We start from the raw sequence: 19,685 nt of genomic DNA on the forward strand, positions 1-19,685 counted from the left end.
AAAATTTGGAAATTTAAAAGATTTGCATTTGGAGTTCAAGTTCCTTCAATGCTTTGCATTTATCAGAAATTCACTGTGTGCTGGGTATTGCCCAGAAAAGATCTACATGAATCTATATGAAGACCTTTCCTTCAAGGGGCTTACATTATGAAAGTATATGTGCTGTCTGTGTATATGAGGTATATGTACTTAGTCACTCAGTCGTGTCTGACTCTTTTGTGACCCCATGGACTCTGGCCTGCCAGGCTCCTCTGTCCATGGGATTCTCCAGGCAAGAATGCTGGAGTGGGTTGCCATCTGCTACTCCAGGGGATCTTCCTGACTCAGGGATCAAACCCATGTCTCCTGCGTCTCCTGCAGGCAGATTCTTTACCACTGTGCCACCTGGGAAGCCCCTGAAAATATATACATAATCTTTAAAATCCATATGCCCATGTATACACAGTGAGAGGAAGGCACGCCAATCTCCTCTCTGGATTTCAGTCACCTCCCTCTATCAAGGTGAGGGACAGCACCCAGGCCAGGTCATTCAAGGGCTCTTTCTCCAAGACTTCCCTGTGAATAGGGGGCCAGGAGGCTGGGACAGTTGGTATAAAAGTCTAGCTTTAGTTGGATGAACTATTTGTAGTGAATAATCTGGGCCCGAGTTTCCAACTCATTCAGTTTCCTAAGTAACTTCCCACCCTTCAGGGAAGGGAGCAGTGTATTGATCCAAGGAAAGCAGACTGCAGATCGCACGGCACCACGCACACCACCGGCAACCACACACAGAGCTCCGCCTTCAGAAGGGAGCCACCAGCAGGAGGGCGGCGAGGCTCACTGGGGACGTGATGGACAGAAGGCTCTCTGGGTGCCTGTGACCCCGGGAGGCTGCAGACCTGGGGGCGGAAACAGCAGAGGAGCAAAAGAGGAGCTGGCACAATCACGTGAGAGAAAACGTGAGCACAAGCCGTTTCTAAATCACTGCTGGAAACCTGGGGACGGACTAAAGAGAGCTGCGTCTGAAGGCTGGGACAAACGCACAGGGAGCCCAGAGCCCACTCCCTGAAGCGGGGGCTGACTCCTCTCTCCTGGACTCTCAGCCCCAAGGGCAGGACCAGCTCCTTGAGAAAGGACAGACTTCAGACAGGCCAGGTCGAGCCCAGCAGTCAAAGGGAAGGCAAGCGCCTGTGAGCCCACGCACAGCGCTGAGTGTCACGCGTGTGGGATCCAGGGAAGCAGAGCCACGCAACGCTGTCAGGACAGCACCTTAAAGCAAAAGTGTACAGGGAACGATAGTCAGTAACCTGTGCCAAACCAGGATGGGAAAGAATAGGAGAAAGAATCCACATATGTATGACTGGGTCACTTTGTTGTACGGCAGAAATGAACACAACACTGTAGATCAACTATACTTCAATAAAATTTAAAAAAAGAATTATACATTCTCAGACTACTAAATATTTAACATGTAATTTCCTAAGTGGGCTTCCCTGGTGGCTCAGATGGTAAAGAATCTACCTGCAATGCAGGAGATCTGGGTTCAATCCCTAGTTCAGGAAGATCCCCGGGTCAGGAAGTTCCCCTGGAGAAGTGAACAGCTACCCGCTCCAGCTATCCACTTGCCTGGAAAATGCCATGGACAGTAGAGTCTGGTGAGCTACAGTCCACGGGGGTCACAAAAAGTCAGGCATCATTGAGCAATTAACACTTTGATTTTCCCTAAATACATCTACAGGTCACCAACTGTCTCCATCTAACTATGCCATTAGTAGTTACTCATTTATTGAAGACTAAATATTTTTTTTTTAAGGAAGATGGAAATAGAAGGAAATGTAAATATTCAAGAAAAAGAATACTGGAGAGAGATAAAAAAAATGTCATCTGCAACCATTTCAAGTTATCATCTAAGGACCGCCAGGGCAACTAACAGCCCAGTCCTGATCTGGTCTAAACTTCTCTAAGGTCAGAGCATTGAAGCACAAGTTCTGATGATTCTGGAGATTTCTGACATGTATCTTTCCAAAGGAAACACAGCCCACTAAAGAGTAACGTTTATGGGTGGTAATGGGCAGTGTAAATGTTTTACGGTTTGGTTTATTAGTTGGTCTCTGAGCTTGTAGAATTTAAAGAACTCTGAGATCCAGAAGCCCCACCGGGAAAATCACAGGAACTCTCACCCACACACGCCTCCGCCCTGCCTGGTATTCAACAGAAAACCCCTCTTCGCAATGGCTCTGCTTATGGCATATGCAGCACTACCATAAACAAAGGGAAAACTGAATTACATGACACTTCTTTATCACTTTTACTTATGAGCTGCAACTTAAATACAGAAGTAACTAGTAGTAAAATCTGTCAGGCAGGTTTCTTAAGTTCACATACAACCCAGGGTACACATAAATACACTTACCAGTAACGAATGCACGGAGCGTGCTTTTGAGAAATTAAGCACTTTGACAAACGTTGTAAACCATTAGACTGAATGGTTCAAACACCTCCCACGAGCCTGATCTCTCCAACTCCCTCCCTCAGGTTTGGATATTTCATCAAGGAGCCAAGACTCTGAAGCCAGGCAGGACTGGGCTTGACTGTCACTCATTACTTACTAGCTGTGGGGCCTTAGTGACCCTGTTCTCCCGGGCTTCCATCTCTACATCTGCAGAGTGTGTTGTTGTTTAGTCACCAAGTTGTGTCTGACTCTTTGCTACCACATGGATTGTAGCCTAGCAAGCTCCTCTGTCCATGGGATTTCCCAGGAAGAATACTGGAGCAAGCTGCCATTTCCTTCTCCAGGGGATCTTCATGACCCAGGAATCAAACTTGTATCTCTTACATTAGCAGGAGGATTATTTACGGATGAACCACCATGCAGTGTGTGACTGTACTTAATTCAGGGTTTCTGTGACAAAATGTACATGAAACTTGTAGTGTAGTGCCTACCACTTGTCGGGTGCATCCCCTTGCTTCCCCACACCCTACATCGCCCCCTCATGTAACCACATCCCCAAACCCTCACGGACTCAGAAACCTACCCTAGCCTGGGACCCTCCCCCAATGCTTACTGGTCAAACCTGTCTCTGCATCCCTGCAGCTTCCCTCAGGCTCACATCCACCTGCACACATTCCCCTCCAGGCTCTCTCAGGAGAAGCCCCTTCTCCAGGCAGAGAGGAAGCCCGTCTCTCACTCAGGCTGTGGCCAGAACATCTTCTGGGCTCCCTTCTAAACATTCCAGTTCTTCAGGGACCTGGCCTGGCCCCGTCTCCCCTACGCCCCACAGTGAGACTCCCCACGTCCACTGTCTGGCATGGAATCACACTGTCCTAACTCTCTCTTGATTGCACATCTGTTTGTCTACTCAGTGATTTCGTAAGTAACTCAAGGAGAGAAATTACATTTTCTTCCGTAGTCTCAGAAATGAACATAACAAAATGCAAGGCATGAGCTAAATACCTAATACGTGCTGGCTCTGTTGAACAATTCTCTATTCAGATTTATTTTTAGATTGGATCCAGTTCTTATTAAGTCATCCACACAACTAGTAACATATTTCTTTTCCATGTACAGCTATCTATACCACTAACATTTTATGTAGTGACCTCTATCTATTAAAAATTTTTTTGAAAAATAGTTGATTTACAGTGCTGTGTTAGTTTCAGACATAAAGTGATTCAATTATACATACATATGAATATATACCTTTTTTTCACATAGTCTTCCGTTACAGATTATTACAAGATATTGACTTTGGTTCCCTATGTTATACAGTATAGGTCCTTGTTCCTTATCTATATGCAGTAGTGTGTATATTTTAATCCTCAACTCCTAATCTATCCCTTCCCCCTCTGCCCTTTGGTAACCACAAGTTTATTTCCTATGTCTGTGAGTCTGTTTCTGTTTTGTAAATAAGTTCATCTGTATCATTTTTTATATTTCACATATAATCAATATCACACATTTGTCTTTTTCTGTCGGACTTACTTCATTTAGTATGATAATCCCTGGGTCCACCCATGCTACTGTGAATGACATTATTCTTTCATGGCAGAGTAGTATTCCATTGTATATACATGTACCACGTCTTCTATATCTGTCAATGGACATTTAGGTTGCTTCCATGTCTTGGCTATTGTGAAAGTGCTGCAATGAACATTAAGGTACACGCATCCTTTTGGAGCATGCTTTTCTCTGGACATATGCCCAAGAATGGGATTGGGGGTCATATGGTAGTTCCATTTTTAGTTTTTTAAGGAGCCTCCATACTGTCCACAGTGGCTGTGTCAATCTACATTCCCACCAACAGCGTAAGAGGTTCCCTTTTCTCCACACCCTCTCCAGCATTTATTGTTTACAGATTTTTGGAAATGGCCATTCTGACTCGTGTAAGGCGGCACATCACTGTAGTTTCGACTTTCATTTCTCTAACAATTAGTGATGCTAAGCATCCACAGTTCTTCAGGCCCTCTCTACCAGATCTAATCCCTTGAATCTATTCATTACCTTCACTGTAAAATCATAAAGGATTTGATTTAGGTCATATCTGAATGACCTAGTGGTTTTCCATACTTTCTTCAATTTAAGCATGACTTATACAATAAGGAGCTAATGATCTGAGCCACAGTCAGCTCCAGGTCTTGTTTTTGCTGACTGTACACAGCTTCACCCTCTTTGGCTATAAAGAATATAATCAATCTGATTTCAGTTTTGACCATCTGGTAATGTCCATGTGTACAATCATCTCTTGGATTGCTGGAAAAGGGTGTTTGCTATGACCAGTGTGTTCTCTTGACAAGACTCTGTTACTCTTTGTCCTTACAACATTTCTATAGGCCTTGGGTTAGTCACAGAGAAAAAGCAGATAATCAGTGCTCTGAGGCTCACATTCTCAGCATCTGCTCTTGGCTAAATGTCATCAGATCCTGTTTTTATTCTCTCTCTCTAGGGGCCAAGGCCCACCTAAATAACCACACCCCCCACATCCTTGGCACTGAGGATTTAAGTAAGTCCACCCACTTCTGGATGGCTGAGGGCACACAGAAGGATGCAGATACATGTGGCTGCCTGACTAGTTTCTCTTTTTAAGCCTTCAGTCTGGGGCCTCCCTGGTAGCTAGGACTCTGCCTTCCAATCCAGAGGTGGGGAGAGGGGGCCTGTGGTGGGGGGTCATGGGGGTCCAATCTTAGTTGGGGAGCTAAGATACCACATGCCTTGCAGGCAAAAAAAGGAAAACATAAAAGTAACACTAGAACAAATTCAATAAAAGACTTTAAAAATGGTCCATACCAAAAACCAAACAAACAAACAAACGCACCTTTAGTCTCACATCCATGCAGAGAACAGAATCCTATTACCACTCACCCTTCTCTAACACTTCTTCCAGTCTATAATATCATCTAGAATAGTGAACGCTAAATGCTCGGCACCCAGGCTTTCCTGACAGCAGTTTACGTGAGACAGGAGCTCCTATGGCAGTAAAGCTGGCTCCGCCTGCAGTCAGTCTGCAGCCCCTGGGGGAGCGCAGGGTCCTTGTGTCCTGCCTGGACCCCCATTCCAGCTCTGCTTAACCTCACTGTAGATGTCACCTCCTCCAGGAAGCCATCCATGCATTCTTTGCCTCCCATCCTGACACTGGCCTCTATTTGCACTGCTTATGTCTTTAGTCACATGCTGGATTTCAGTTTCCTGAAGGACAGAGCCATTCTCTCTGGCCAGTGATAAGCTTCCTTTTTCTCTGATGACCTGCAGCTCAGTGTGGATATGTTCATGTCTGTGGGCTCATCTAACCTGAAAGACAGCAGCCATTCTTTCTCCAAATACTGTTTCTCTGTCCTGCCTTCTGTATACACCATAAAACAGTCTCACTCAAGCCACCACGTCTCTTACTGGCTCTTTTCACATTTTTTCACGTCCTTTTGTCTCAGAGTTACAGTCACAGGAGCAGGTCTGTATCTCGTCACTGTTTCACAAACTCTAATCCCTTCTGGCTGCATTTAATCTGTTCTGCTCATTAGACTGCCCCCCTGAGTTTTAATTTCCATGACTGCATTTTTCCATTTTAGCAGCTCCCTTTAGTTCTTTTACGAATATAAATAGTTGGGTATCATATCAGACCATCTTTTTAAGGGTTCCAATTCCTTCCTTTTATCACCATCACCATTTTAAACGTAGTTACTCAGCAGCTACTCTGGACTGTGGGAGAAGGGCTAACGCGCCTGCCCATTTGGCTTAAGCCCCCTCGTCCTGACCGCAAGTCCATCGTATTGAAGTCGTTCTGTTTTATGTGCTGTATGTGCCTTTTGGAAACAGGTGCCATGTCGAGTCTAAAGGCGTCAGAGTTGTGATAAAGTAGAAAAGGAGAGAGAATCATCCATTCTGGACCATGGGCACTGCTAAGGGGTCCTGGGAGGCAGGGGCTCGGGGAAGCCTCAGCCTTGAGCATATAGGGCGCAGCCTCAGGGATGCCTTCAACTTTAGGCCAGTCACTTGCTGAGGAAGCAGTTTAAAGTCAAGGAGAGATGCTCAAGGTCAAAAGGGATCATCAGAGCAAAGTTAAGGGAGGATGTGCATGATGCTAAGACAACTGTAAGAAGGCTGGTAGCTTTTTCTGCAGAGAATGGCCTAGATGTCCAAATACTTTGCACATAATGAAAACACAGGGGAAAACATCAAAATTAGCCATGTGCCTATTCACAAAATACAAGAGAAATGATGCCTTTGAGAGCTTTTTATTCTTCCTTAAGTAAAGAAAAAGAACACAAAGGGCCTCAGGCATCATATCTAAGCACAGCAATCTTCCTCTTTATATCTTAAATGCAGAGTCTATCACTTCTCTCTGCTTTAGGAGGGTCACAGTCTACAGCACAGTGTCACCTGAAGGAACACACACTTCTCTAACCGGCACAGGGGGACCACACTGTGCCGCTTGTCCCTGGACTGGGTGCTGGACTGGTAGGACTGAAGCCCCCTCCCTGCTTGGGCACTGCAAGCCTGGCAGGAGAAGACACTGGAGGTTGAAGCAACTGTCATGTGCAAAGGGACTGGAATGGTTTCAGAGAAGGGGCAACATCAGGAGGAGGTCTGCAAATGGCACAGAAATTGGTTCCATGGTGCCTGAGACAGACGGAACACAGCAAGCAGCCAGGAGGTGGAAGAGAGGAGGGGAGTTCAAGGCTGATCGACAGTGTGACTGTGTGTGTGTGTGTGTGTGTGTGAAGGACATACAAGGGGCGATCCCAGCCAAGAAGACTAGATTTCACGCTCTAAAGCAATGGGCCCCTGGGAGGGTAGAAGAGTGACCAATCAAATCCCTATTTGAGAAGGAGCCCTCCATGGCTGTGTGCAAAGTGGCCCCATGCAGGTAATGGCTGCAGGTGGAGGGGCTCTGAGGAGGGGAGGGGTCACCAAGATTTCAGACTGGAGTTGGCAATACCCAGATACCAGTAGTTTCTTCAAGTATTTTTTAAAATCACCACGTGCAGTAAGAAATACATTTGAATGTCATAACCCAGTGTGCATACTTATACATGTGCATTTATACAGACACATATGTACATGTACACACACACACCCCCCCCAACAGTGAGTTGGGGCTGAAGGTCCATGGCCCCACCATGCTCACCACCCCACCCAGGAAAGGAGGCGAGCAGAGCTGTTCTGTCTCAAACAGCAGATGTGTTCTGCACGGCTGTTTCCTCTACACCACCACTGACTGAAGGTGGCTGCTGATCTGGGCCACCTCAGCGTTGTCTTTGTTACTAATGCAATGCTTTATCGGTCCCTGTGACTCGCGGCTCTTTCATAACCTCATTGGCTGATGGCATGGCACGGGCTCCGTTAGGTATCTGAGGCTCACAGCACAGCCAAGCCATTAGCAAAGCTCCTTATCTGCACTACTGATTTCTGGAGTCAACCTGTTGCTACTCTTAAATGAAAGAGGTTGCCATATCCTTGTTTTAGAGAGTGTTCTGGAGATGCCTGAAGCCCTAGCATACAGTTTTTCTTAAAAGAAACAATGTGTGATGCTAATTTTGGTCTTGATGACCTGACCCTGCAGAGCTTTAAGTGGCTTGGCCTGCTCCTTGGACAGTCATGGCAGAGGGAACTCAGCAGCCATTAACACTGAATGAATGGGCACTGCTTCTGTTCATCACCCAGAGAGTAAGCACCCTGGAAAACTCATTTACAAAGCACGTTCACGGTGTCATTTTAATAGCTACTGTTTAATGGGTGTTCAGTAATGTGCAGGGCGCTGTGCTCAACAACAGACACGCATCATCTCACAGTCTTCAATCAGACCTACAAGTACTATCATTTTCTAGAACATGAAAAAGATGGTTGGAAGATGAGAGAAACCTGCCCAAGGCCACACAGCCACAAGGGGTAAGCCATGACTCAAACGCAGATACGTCTGCCTTTAGAAGCTGCATGCTTAACTGCTGGGTTACATTTTTTCTATTCCTCTAAATATGTTTTTCTGAGGCCTAGCAAAGCCAACAGATTTACCTGATGACCATCGAACAAGCAGTAACACCACAGCATCAATGTCGAGTCAGCCTCCTCCACCACCTCCGCTCCCTGCAACTTCATAGCTGCCCCGGCCCAGTACCCAGAACCCGTGGGTCAGCAGTACCCAGAACCCGTGGGTCAGCAGTACCCACGGGCGGACAAGACACAAATAAAACAAAGGAGAGAGAAAAAGCTCCTGGAGAGTCATGGGTACAGAGGGAAGCCGGCTCTCCCACTTCACCCTTCAAAGTCAAAAGGAAAACAGAAGAAAGAATTCACGTTTAGATGCGGCAGGAAAAAAATGAAACTAAGTATGACCTCAGCCTAATTCAAGGCAGCTGTATAATCTATGCATTAGGAGGCAGAGAAACAGTTCAAACGATGGAACAGAGGTAGTAGGTGGATTAAATAAGAACACATGTTAAAATATTTAAAGGCCATTAGAATCTTACCACGTGGAAGCCGGTAACAAAAATGGAAATGAATGAAATAAAGTTAATACTTCTTTCTATCATAAGAGTCTAGGACAATGAAATGCACAAAAAGAACTTCTTAGTACTGGGAGCTCCAGACGCAGTACCTCAGTGAGAGAAGAAACTCCACAACCCAGCCCACTGAGGTTACAGAAGTGCGTATTTACAGAAGACAGATTTCACAATCGTGTCATGCACAGGCCTCGAAAACAGATCAATACTGTAAATCAACTGCTCTTAAAAAGTTAAAAATCCTTCTCTGTAAACAACTATGAATCTCGAAGCTGGATGAAGTGTGGCATGAATATTAGGAATTATTAAAATTCAAAAACCAGGTTCTTGAAAGTAAATTATGAGAGAGAAATTTATCCCGAGCTCTTCCTCCTCAACAACTCAGTATTTCATTCCTAACTTGGCTCCTGTTCTTGGATCTTTGCTTTTTTCTCTGGCAACACACTCAAGAATTTAAATAATTATTAGGCTTTGTGGAGCAGTCATTTAATATAATGTTCCGCCTCCTAAACCTCCTAATTTATTTTCCAACAAATATTTGTCAGTGGCAGTTGAAAGGAGGCTGTTTTTATTTAAACACTGCCATGGAGCAGGATCCCAGTCTGAGAAGTTCAAATGGAACACTTATTTCAAAAGCAAAATTCATTATGATGAATGTGCCAAGTGAAATCAGAACTCCACTAATGCTGATTGGATACATTCTTCTGAAGATATTTTTATGACCCTTGCAATTCCCTATTAACACCCACGCAGACTGCATGGGAGATGTTCCCACCATTCGACACAATGTAGGTTATTAGGCTTAATAACTTTCCATCTCTCAGGCTGACTGCACAGTCTGCAGAGACGAGAACAGCTGCAGTGTGAAAATACTACCTTTAAAAGGAAGAGAAAATGGACATGACAGGTCTTTGAGAGCACAAGCAGAGGAAACATGGTTTTGTTTCTTTAAATGTAAGAATTATAGACCTAGATGGTCACCATGGAAACCTAATACACAAAACATCTGAATGTGTCAGCCTATGGAATGGTTCTGCAGATAATCAGTTCAGGGAGGACAATCAGTCTGTAGATGCATGTTCATAGTTGTGGTTAGTAGGTCTAGGGTATTTGGATGATAACTTGCTGGAGGACGGGTGGGTGACGACGGCCCTGTGGGTTTACATGTGCTCTCCTGGCACACCTGTCAGAGCAGAACCCAGGCTCCATGGGAGAAGGGTCCAGTGAGCAGCACCAGTGTTCTTACAGATCAAACCGACACGAGCGAACCAAAAACCCCACGGGTGCTGCATACATGATCATGAACGCATGGTGCTGCAAAAGGAGGGCCTCAAATCCCCTGCCTGCCTTACGGCTCCTGGTGGCCACTAAATGTATGCGTGGCTCAGATGACCTAGAAAGAGCACTGTCCAAGAGGGGCATCTCCTTTCTCCAAGGTCACTGACGTGCGGGCCTCTGAGATGACAGGCAAGGACAGTGCTCCTGAGGACTATGTAGACAGAGGACGACAGCACTGCCTCCTTCCAGGGCTGGCCTGGGGCGGGTGGTGGCCAAGCACAAACCAGGGTGGGTCAGGAACCCAGTACCAGTCCCTGCATGGGGCGGGGCACCAGCCTCAGGACCCTTCCCCCAACCTCCTCCTTCCCAGTTCGGGGGTGAGTGCAGCTGCTTCACCATCAAGCTTTTCTTCCCATTCACACAAATAACTCCAGCCTGCTTGGCCTGTGCCTGATGGAAGTCTGGTCTTCACAGAGGAGAGGCTCAAGGCCAAAGACTGCACGCACTGCCTTCTGTTCTACCTCTCGAAAAGAACTTGTTGGGTGAGGAGAAAGTAACCAGCCAAATTCCAATTTTCCTGACGCAAAGAGGACTTTTCCTACTGTCTAAGATACAATATGCTTCCAATACAATACAGCTATTTTTTTTTGCACGTCTGCCCAATAGCGGCTCAATTAAAAACAGGTCTGCCAGACTGACATGGTTTCCTCCAATGCTTAGTTCCTGTCACACTGCAGATAGTGGAGAAGCACTAAGAGGCAGCCACGAGGCAATTTTCCATAAGATGTGTTAATCTTTATACAGTCATCCTCGAACAGCCATCAAAGTGAACTTAATGACAAATCAGTTAAAACAGATTATTTTTAGGAACTTGTAAGGATCAACTAAAAAGCAAAACACATGTGACATCTCTTTGGTCCTCCCTGGGATGCACATAATTGTCACCATCTGTGCTGACTGTTCTGTCTGCCTGGCCTGCCCCACCCACCTCCAGATTCACCCTGTGCCCTTCCCTGTCCTGTGCAGAGGTGAGCTCTGCAGACCGCAGGCCTGGATCTGCATTAGCTATGACCTCCTCACTCTGTGGCTTCTAGCTGGGCTTAGCCCAAAGGAAGCCTTGTAGGAGCTCAGCGGCTGGAGGAGTGAGAGGTCGGGGGTCCCCCCAGCCCATCGTGCTCCGACAGCCAGGCAGCCCCTCTTCTTTTCCCCACTGCTGTGCCCTGTGGTGCTCATAGCCTCTAGCTCCGCGCATCCCCAGATGTCTCAGCAGCCTCACTGGTTCCCGTCACCCCGGCAGCATCTGTAGCAACAATCCCAAGACTACCTGTGACTGCCCACCTCGGCTGGCTGCCCCCTCATTCACCCCCTGGTCAGCAGCTTGAGGCTCCCAACTGGGATCACTCACCTGGACCGTGTGGACCAGGTCGGCTGCTAGGCACTGCTTCAGCTTCTCGTCGCTGCTGGTCCCGTGAAGCACCAAGTCTGGCATGTACGTGGGGCAGTACCCCGCCAGGAGGGAGCGGCCGAAGTTTCTCACATTGGGGTTGCTGATGCTCTGAGACCTAAAACAAGACCAGCTATCAGCACGCACAACACAAACGTGCTCCCTTCTTGCACTGCAGTGGGAACAAAGCCTCAGGGACACAGGTGAGAGAAACAGATCCAGGGACGGTCACATAAGGAGTCCTCTGGGAAGCAGGTCACTGGTGCAGGAAGGGAAGGGAGTTGAAGGGAAAAGGAACTTTCATGAAGAGGAAGAGCAGGAAAAATCAGATATTCTGGTGGCTGGCTGTGAGTCTGTTCTTGTGCCTCACAGAGCTCATCCTCCAGACGCTGGGTCGGGAGAGAAGAAAAACTCCGTGTGTGTATGTGTGTGTGTGTGTGTGTGTGTGTGTGTGTTGGGGGGGTGTCACTGGCAAAGTCTGGCTCCAGGAACTCACACACCTGCATAGGGGGGTGCCAGGACAGAGAAGGGACAAATCTCTAGTTACTGCTTTACAGACCAGGTCATCTGCTGATGCTGCCTTAGGAAGAGGTGCTGTTTCCCGACCACCTGAAGCTGTCCTGACCAGACAGGCAGGGGAAAAGCTGCTCGGGGGCGTAACCTACCAGCACATCCACCCTCCGCCCTCCGAGGCTGGGCGTCCATGGCCACAGATCTTCCTCGAGGATGGCGAGGATGCTCCCCACCACCTCCGCATCCCTCAGCGGCCGGAGCGGCAGCATCTGACCCAATTCACTCTGCCCCTCACCGGCCTTACCTGGGGAGCGGCAGCTCCACCTCCAGTGACCCTTCGCTCTGGTCATGGTCCACATCAGGATCACTTCCAGGACCCAGGTCCGGCGAGGCCGCTGCACATGTGTCGTCATCACTGTCTCCGAGGGCGCTGTCGGAGCTCTCGTTCCGGGGGAGGCCACCTTCCACCCTGAAGCCAGCATCGCCACTGGGCACAGGAGCGGTGCACCCACTCACTGCAGGCACGTCTGCATCCTTGCCCCTCCAACCCCCTGGCAGTGCCAGTGCGCCTGTAGGGTTGGCAGGTGCACCCGGCGCCCCAGCAACCTCCGCAGCAGCCTCGGTCCTGACATCTCTGTCCCCCCGCGACGCCCCAGGGGACCGGGAACACGTCAGAGAGCACTGGTCCTGGCCCTCCTGGGCTGGGTCGGCAGCCACCCCAGGCCCAGCCAGGGGTCCCTGTGCTGGCTCTGGCTCCGCACACCTGCAAGCCTGTAGCCGCTCCTCCATTGCTTTGGTGCGACTTTCAAAGTCCGACTCTGGAGACACAGAGCTCCCGATGTGGAAGGTGACCTTTTCCCAGGGCGGCCTGTCCCGGAGACGTCCATCAGGGCATGGCCTGGCCGCCGACCGGTCTGGCAGCTTCTTGGGCATCTCCCCTCCTGGCTCCGCCCCGATGGCTGGAGGGCTCATCTTCAGCCCCACGCCCACACCTGCACCGCTGGGGAGCCTCGCAGAGCCGCCTCGAGGGGGCTCCTTACTCTCCTCGTCCCCTAACGATGCGCCCTGAGGTCTCCACGCGCTGTGGGCTGTTAGGCTCTTCTCCAGGGCCCCGCCTCCTTCTCCATCAAGTTGGGGACACAGGTCTCTGGGGTCAGCGTCCACCTCGGCTGTGGTCACGGGCAGGGTGGGTGGCAGGAGGGCAGGCTCACTCCTCACCGTGACCACCACGTACTCAGACTCCTCCACCTCGCCCCTCTCCAGGGCGGTGGTGATGCTGCTCCCGTGCAGCATCTGCTCGCCTTGCGCGGGGCCCCCACTCCACATCAGCTGGTTCTCCTGCAACTCTGAGCACCGCACGAAGTAGGTCAGCACGTACAGTATCCGCTGCACCAAGTCCTTCTGCTTCCCCAGCACCACTGTGCGCGTCAGCCGCACTGGAGAGCCGATAGCTCCGTAAAGGTCGCCTAGAGGCCAAGTGGACACAAAGACACAGTCACCTGGATGAGCGCTTCAAGGCTGTGTCAGCCTGAACAGGAGCAACACGGATGACGTGTTCCCAGACCAGACTCACTTCACACACCTGAGGCACAGAGATTAATTCCTAGAATGACCATCTTTTCGTTTCCCTCTGGGATGGAACGTCTGCCTGGGAAGGCCGGTCAGGAGCAGCCCTGATCTGGGTGCTCACGGGCAGTGTGGTGGGTGCAGCTCGGGTGTTACTGGGTGCAGTGCAGGGATATGCTGGGTACAGCACCAGTGTGTATACTGGGTTCAGTGCAGGTGTCTGCAACGGGCAGCATGGGAGTGTGCTGGGTGCAGCATGGGTGTGTATAGTGGGTACAGCACCAGTGTGTATACTGGGTTCTGTGCAGGTGTGTGCAATGGGCAGCATGGGAGTGTGCTGGGTGCAGCATGGGTGTGTATAGTGGGTACAGCACCAGTGTATATAGTGGGTTCCGTGCAGGTGTGTGTAAGGGGCAGCATGGGAGTGTGCTGGGTGCAGGATGGGTGTGTATACTGGGTACAGCACCAGTGTGCATACTGGGTTCAGCAGGTGTGTGCAAGGTGCAGCATGGGAGTGTGCTGGGTGTGATGCTGGTGTATGTTGGGTGCAACATGGGTGTGTATACTGGGTACAGCACCAGTGTGTACACTGGGTTCAGCAGGTGTGTGCAAGGTGCAGCATGGAAGTGTGCTGGGTGTGATGCTGGTGTATGCTGGGTGCAGGATGGGTGTGTATACTGTGTAAGGCACCAATGTGTATACTGGGTTCAGCAGGTGTGTGCAAGGTGCAGCATGGGAGTGTGCTAGGTGCGATGCTGGTGTATGTTGGGTGCAGCATGGGTGTGTACAGCACCAGTGTGTATACTGGGTTCAGGGCTGTGTGCAGTGCCATGCACACAGTCCCCCATTTTCGGGCTGGGTCTCACCATGCAGGTCAGTGGGCCAGCTGGCTCCCTTCTCTCCAAGGACAGCTAAAACGAGAGCTCTTATTTGTGACCAAACCAAATAATTTATTTTGGAAACTAGAATGATGAGATCTTTTTTAGAAGAATCCGAGGGCAATGAGCCTTGGGGATACATCCAAATTCTGGGATCTCTGAGCAGAAGTGCAGTGAATCAATTCAAAATAATGAAATGGTTTGCTCAATACACAGGAACATCAAGTGGAATCAATTTGATTAATAAGAAAAAATAACTTGGTCATGAATAATGAATCTGATTTTTTTCTCTTAGGTCATCTGGAAATCCTACTGGAGAAAAATGTGCTATAAGTTATATCCTGACATGCTGACTAAAAACTGGCTAAAGGCAGAAGAAAGGCAAACCTTTGAGAACCAGCAGCACAGGCTTCTCATCACAGGTGTCTGTCCAGTACCTGAGCATTAAAATTGCTGCATTTCATAAAACCTGAGTACTACCCTTCGTAAGGTGTATCTCTGGTACTTTGATAATAATATTGACAATTACAACAAAAAGCCAACATTTCCTGACTGCAGGCACAGCGCTGAGTGTTTCACGTAGATTTACCTCCCTTACATCTCTGCAGGAGCAACCCTGAGTCAGAAACCACTTTGGGAATAAGCAGAATGCTGGAATAAATCAAAATGTGGAACGACCCTAAGTAAAGGAGAGGAGATATGTGGTGACAGTTACAGGTAAGAACTCAGAAATCTGGACTCCATCTAGAGGGAGAGGGGGAGACAATTCTTAGATAAGATTAATCATACAGCTAAGGCTAAGACTGAGGAGAAAGTGATAGGACCCATCAGAAGCGGGTCCTCTCCTCTAGAGAGGATTCCTAGAATAAGACTCTGAGAACAGGTAATGGGCAAGACAGAAGTGTAACCACGTGATCCCCTCTATAAAAGGACTAAGTTACAAGCTAGCAGAACTTTACCTCGGAAGCTGTTGCACCTGACTGAGAAAGCATGCATGAACTGAAAATAACTCAGAACTGCAGCTGCACTCTGGACAAGCACTTTTGTTTGAGAAAACTTTCTTGACTAACAGCATATTACCGCTACTTCCCGTGATCACGTCTGCTGTGGCTGCGGAGTGTCACGGCCATACCAGGGATTCACACGACACCAGTGTTAACTCGGCCCCAGTGTTCATCAAGAAGATGAGCAGGAACACGGGCGGGGCTAGGTGGCAGTAGGGCCCGTCCTGGCAAACTCGCAAACGGGCCTTGAAATCATTCAAGACAGACCTTCTCTGTGACTGAAGAACCGTGATTACCAGGCTCCTCCTTCCATGAGATTTTCCAGGGAAGAGTACTGGAGTGGGGTGCCATCGCCTTCTCCTAACAAGTACATTAGTACCAGGCATATTCCTGGCCATTTATATTTGCCTGTTTGCTGTGACTTGGTGAATGTTTAATAAAAATAATAACAATCTTTGGAAATAAGTGTCTCCCTGTCAAAATAGTGCAGCCCTCGATGTTCTGTAATACTGGAAACTCAACCATCACTTAACTCTTGGCTTCATAAAGCTCTCCCCTGTGACTGTACCTCTGGCTGCACCCTGTCCTCAGTCTGACCACAGCAGGCCCTGCTGGATTGTTGGGGTGCTGAGAGGGTACTTCCGAAAACATATGCTCTCCTTTGAAAGAGGATTTTGGGCCCAGAGGAAGGGACTCTGCCTTGTTATACCGAACACAGGGAACTGATCTCAATTAGTTAAACCTCACATGGAAAGCACAGCTAAGTATACATATATTTATCCAGTTAAATGTACACCACTCAATTCATGCTCCTTTAAAATGGGTGACTGGGCACCAAGAAACACCATGTTTTCTAAACATCTGGCCCCCTTCTGTCACCTCTTAATAAGTTTTTCATCAAGCCTGTTGTCCATAACTAGAACGGCAGTGCCTGGTCCTCCCTGGGAAGAACCCGACAACCCAGAAGGAGCTGGGCTCCCGGCTCCTTCCCCTTCAGGACACCCGTATATCCTTCAGTTAACTCATCTGCACCTAGGATCCTGCTAACATGGGAAACGCACCCTCCTTCCTCCTCACACACTTCATGACCCAGGGCACAGAGAAAGACAGCTTCATTATCTGTAATAGAGTGAGGATGCAGCAACAGGGTGAGAATGAGACTCTAATTAATTAGTATGTGCAGAAAGCACCTGAAATAGAATGTGGCTCACAGTGACAGCTCTCATTTCATTACTACTAGAATATGCTCTTTCCCAGGGTTGCTGTGCCTGTCCCCAGTCTGAAGTTCTTTTCTGGAAAATGCTGCTCTTCTAACTCTGCACAGAAGAACTGATGCTTTTGAGCGGTGGTGCTAGAGAAGACTCTTGAGAGTTCTTTGGAGATCAAAGCAGTCCATCCTAAAGGAAATCAACCCTGACTGTTCACTGGAAGGACTGATGCTGAAGCTCCAATACTTTGGCCACCTGATGCAAAGAGCCAGCTCACTGGAAAAGACCCTGATGCTGAGAAAGATTGAGGGCAAGAGAAGGGGATGACCGAGGATGAGATAGTTGAATCGGTGATGCCATCCAACCATCACTGATTCAACTGAAGTGAATCTGAGCAAACTCCAGGAGATAGTGAAGGGCAAGGGAAGCCTGGTGTGTAGTCCATGGTGTCACAAAGAGTCAGATATGACTTAGTGACTGAACAAGTGTGTCTTCCTTGAAAGCCCCCTCTACTCACTCCTCTATCTCCCGTGGCCCCTGTCATATTAACAGCTGCAGCAGCAGAATGGACAAGGCCACTTACAGATAAGCAGTGGAGTTCCCACAGCAGCCATGAGTTGTCACGTCCCATAGCACAGACAAAGAAGCAGAGGCACGGAGGTTAGGCCGCTTGCCCAGGAGGCAGGGTTCTAGTCCAGCCGTCTGGCCCTGGCCCTCACCCTCCGCACTGTGCACTCTCTCTCTCTGTGGGCTGGCCTCTGCCCATCCCACCAAAGGAGTGCTCGGGATGTTCTCAATACAACCTGCCTCCTCCACAGGCAGCAGGTGTCCCAAGAATGAGCTGCCTGTCATCCCAGCCCTGGGTCCAGCCGACGGACAGGGTCCTGGGACAGAGCAGGTATGCAAGCCTGACTGGTCACTGCAGGCTCTGCTGGTGAGAGGCTCTGGCACCCCCCTCTCCCACCCTGAGCCCTGGTCTCACAAGCCCATGCTCCGCCAGCTGCCACATGGCACGCCAGGTCCCTGCGCTAGGCCCGAGTGTGAAGCTTGGAGGAAGTAGCCCAGGGGGCGGTGGACAGAAAGACAAGGTCTCTGCCCTCGGCTCAAACTTAAAAGGTAACGGAATCATAGCGTGTGCTTACTCTCTTTTTTCTCTGACTTTCCTCCTATCCAGTCCACCCTCTGTAGGGCAGTGGGCCTCAACCAGGGGTGTCCTGCCCCCTACAGGACACTCAGCAATGTCTAGTGACATTTTTCATCATCACAACTTTGGAAGAGGGGTTTTCACTGGCAGCTGGTGAACAGAGGCCAGTGATGCTGCTGAACATCTGACCAGGGATTTCTCTGGTGGTCCAGTGGCTAAAACTCCATGCTCCCAATGCAGGGGGCCTGGGTTCCATCTCTGGTTAGGGAACTAGATTCCAACACTACAACTAAGATCTGGTACAGCCAAATAAATATTACCAAAAAAAAAAAAAAAAAAATCTGACCAGGCACAGACAGCCCCTCTCCCCACAACCAACAAAAAATTTTCTGGTTCAAGTGTCAGTGGTGCCAGCATTAAGGAAGCCCACCAGAGGAGCAGTTGTGGCTGCCATCTGGGAGGGCCCAGCGGGCCTGCATGGCTTTAAAGACCAGAATGAGGCTCTGGTGGGGTGAGGGTCCTGCTTCACAGGTAGAATCTGTGCGCCAGTCTCCTGTTCCCTGCCAGCCCAGTGACACCTGGGAATCGCTGGGTTGGATGGCGAATATCAACCGAAAACGTTGCTGTTTCTGCAGTTCCATCCCACATGGCCTCTGAATGGTCACATCAGGTACTGACCCAGCTGCGCCCAGAGAGGATTGTACGGGTGTGTCTTGGCGAGCATGTTGACCAGCTGAGAGGTGCGTTTCTCAGAAAAGGCTTTGATGGGTGGGTGGTCAACGGGCATGACGGTGGGTACCCAGGCCAGGTGGTAGGTTAGGACTGCAGTCAGCAGGGCAGCAAAGAACCTTGGAGAAATGGGAGAAAACATAAGCAAGTAAGTCAATGCAGGAAGAGGCAGTCACCCACAGCATGTACACGGGCGAGGAACTGCCATGCAAGGCCCCAGTGGGCCGCCCTTACTGGTTCTTGTTGATCTGCTCTATCAGGAGTGTAAACTCCTTGAGGAAGCGCTGGCACAGCTGGGTCCTCTCCAAAGTGCTGGACATCATGGCCAGCCATACGGGCTCGGCGATCCTGGGCACGGAGTACAGGCTCCAGATCGTCCCTCTATGGAAGAGAAAGGGAGCAGGGAACTGTCACAGGTGTTGTGGTGGATGACCTGTGCATAAAGGAACCCAGGAGAAAACAGTCATCTGGATCTATGGAGTCCCTAAGGCATTCAAAGCAGAATGTAATACAGGGGTGGGTTGCAGGGCAGGAACAGAGACACAGACAAAGAGAACTGACTGGTGGACACAGTGTGGGAAGGAGACTGGGGGTGAACTGGGAAAGTAGCACTGACATATATTCACTACCGCATGTAAAACAGACAGCTGGGGGAAGCTGCTGTAGAGCACAGGTAGCTCAGCTCAGGGCTCTGTGATGACCTAGAGGGGTGGGACCGGGGGCATGGGAGGGGAGCTCAAGGAGGAGGGGACATATATGTATACTAGTGGCTGAATCACACTGTTGTACAGCAGAAACTAACACAACTTTGTAAGGCAATTATACTCCAATAATAAAATGTTTTACAAAGAAAACTGAAAATAAAGTAATATGAAACAGGGGTTGGTAAACCAGGACACAATGTACAGGTCAAATCTGACCTTTATTATAAATAAAGCTTTATTGGCACAT

General features: G+C 49.0%; 1 protein-coding gene across 4 annotated transcripts in view; it reads right to left on the bottom strand.

The window, feature by feature from the left end:
• The window catches only part of FNIP2 (folliculin interacting protein 2), a 127,946-nt gene that overhangs the window by 11,308 nt on the left and 96,953 nt on the right, over positions 1-19,685 (bottom strand). For all 4 annotated transcript variants that reach the window (XM_069557289.1, XM_069557291.1, XM_069557290.1 and 1 more), the window contains 4 exons: positions 18,969-19,115; positions 18,684-18,853; positions 12,510-13,671; positions 11,654-11,810 (listed from right to left, as the gene is read on the bottom strand). In XM_069557289.1, the coding sequence (XP_069413390.1) occupies positions 11,654-11,810; positions 12,510-13,671; positions 18,684-18,853; positions 18,969-19,115 (1,636 nt within the window). The remainder of the gene's footprint in view (positions 1-11,653; positions 11,811-12,509; positions 13,672-18,683; positions 18,854-18,968; positions 19,116-19,685) is intronic.

The sequence above is a fragment of the Ovis canadensis genome, chromosome 17 (genome assembly GCF_042477335.2).
Source record: "Ovis canadensis isolate MfBH-ARS-UI-01 breed Bighorn chromosome 17, ARS-UI_OviCan_v2, whole genome shotgun sequence".
Lineage (NCBI taxonomy): Eukaryota > Metazoa > Chordata > Mammalia > Artiodactyla > Bovidae > Ovis > Ovis canadensis.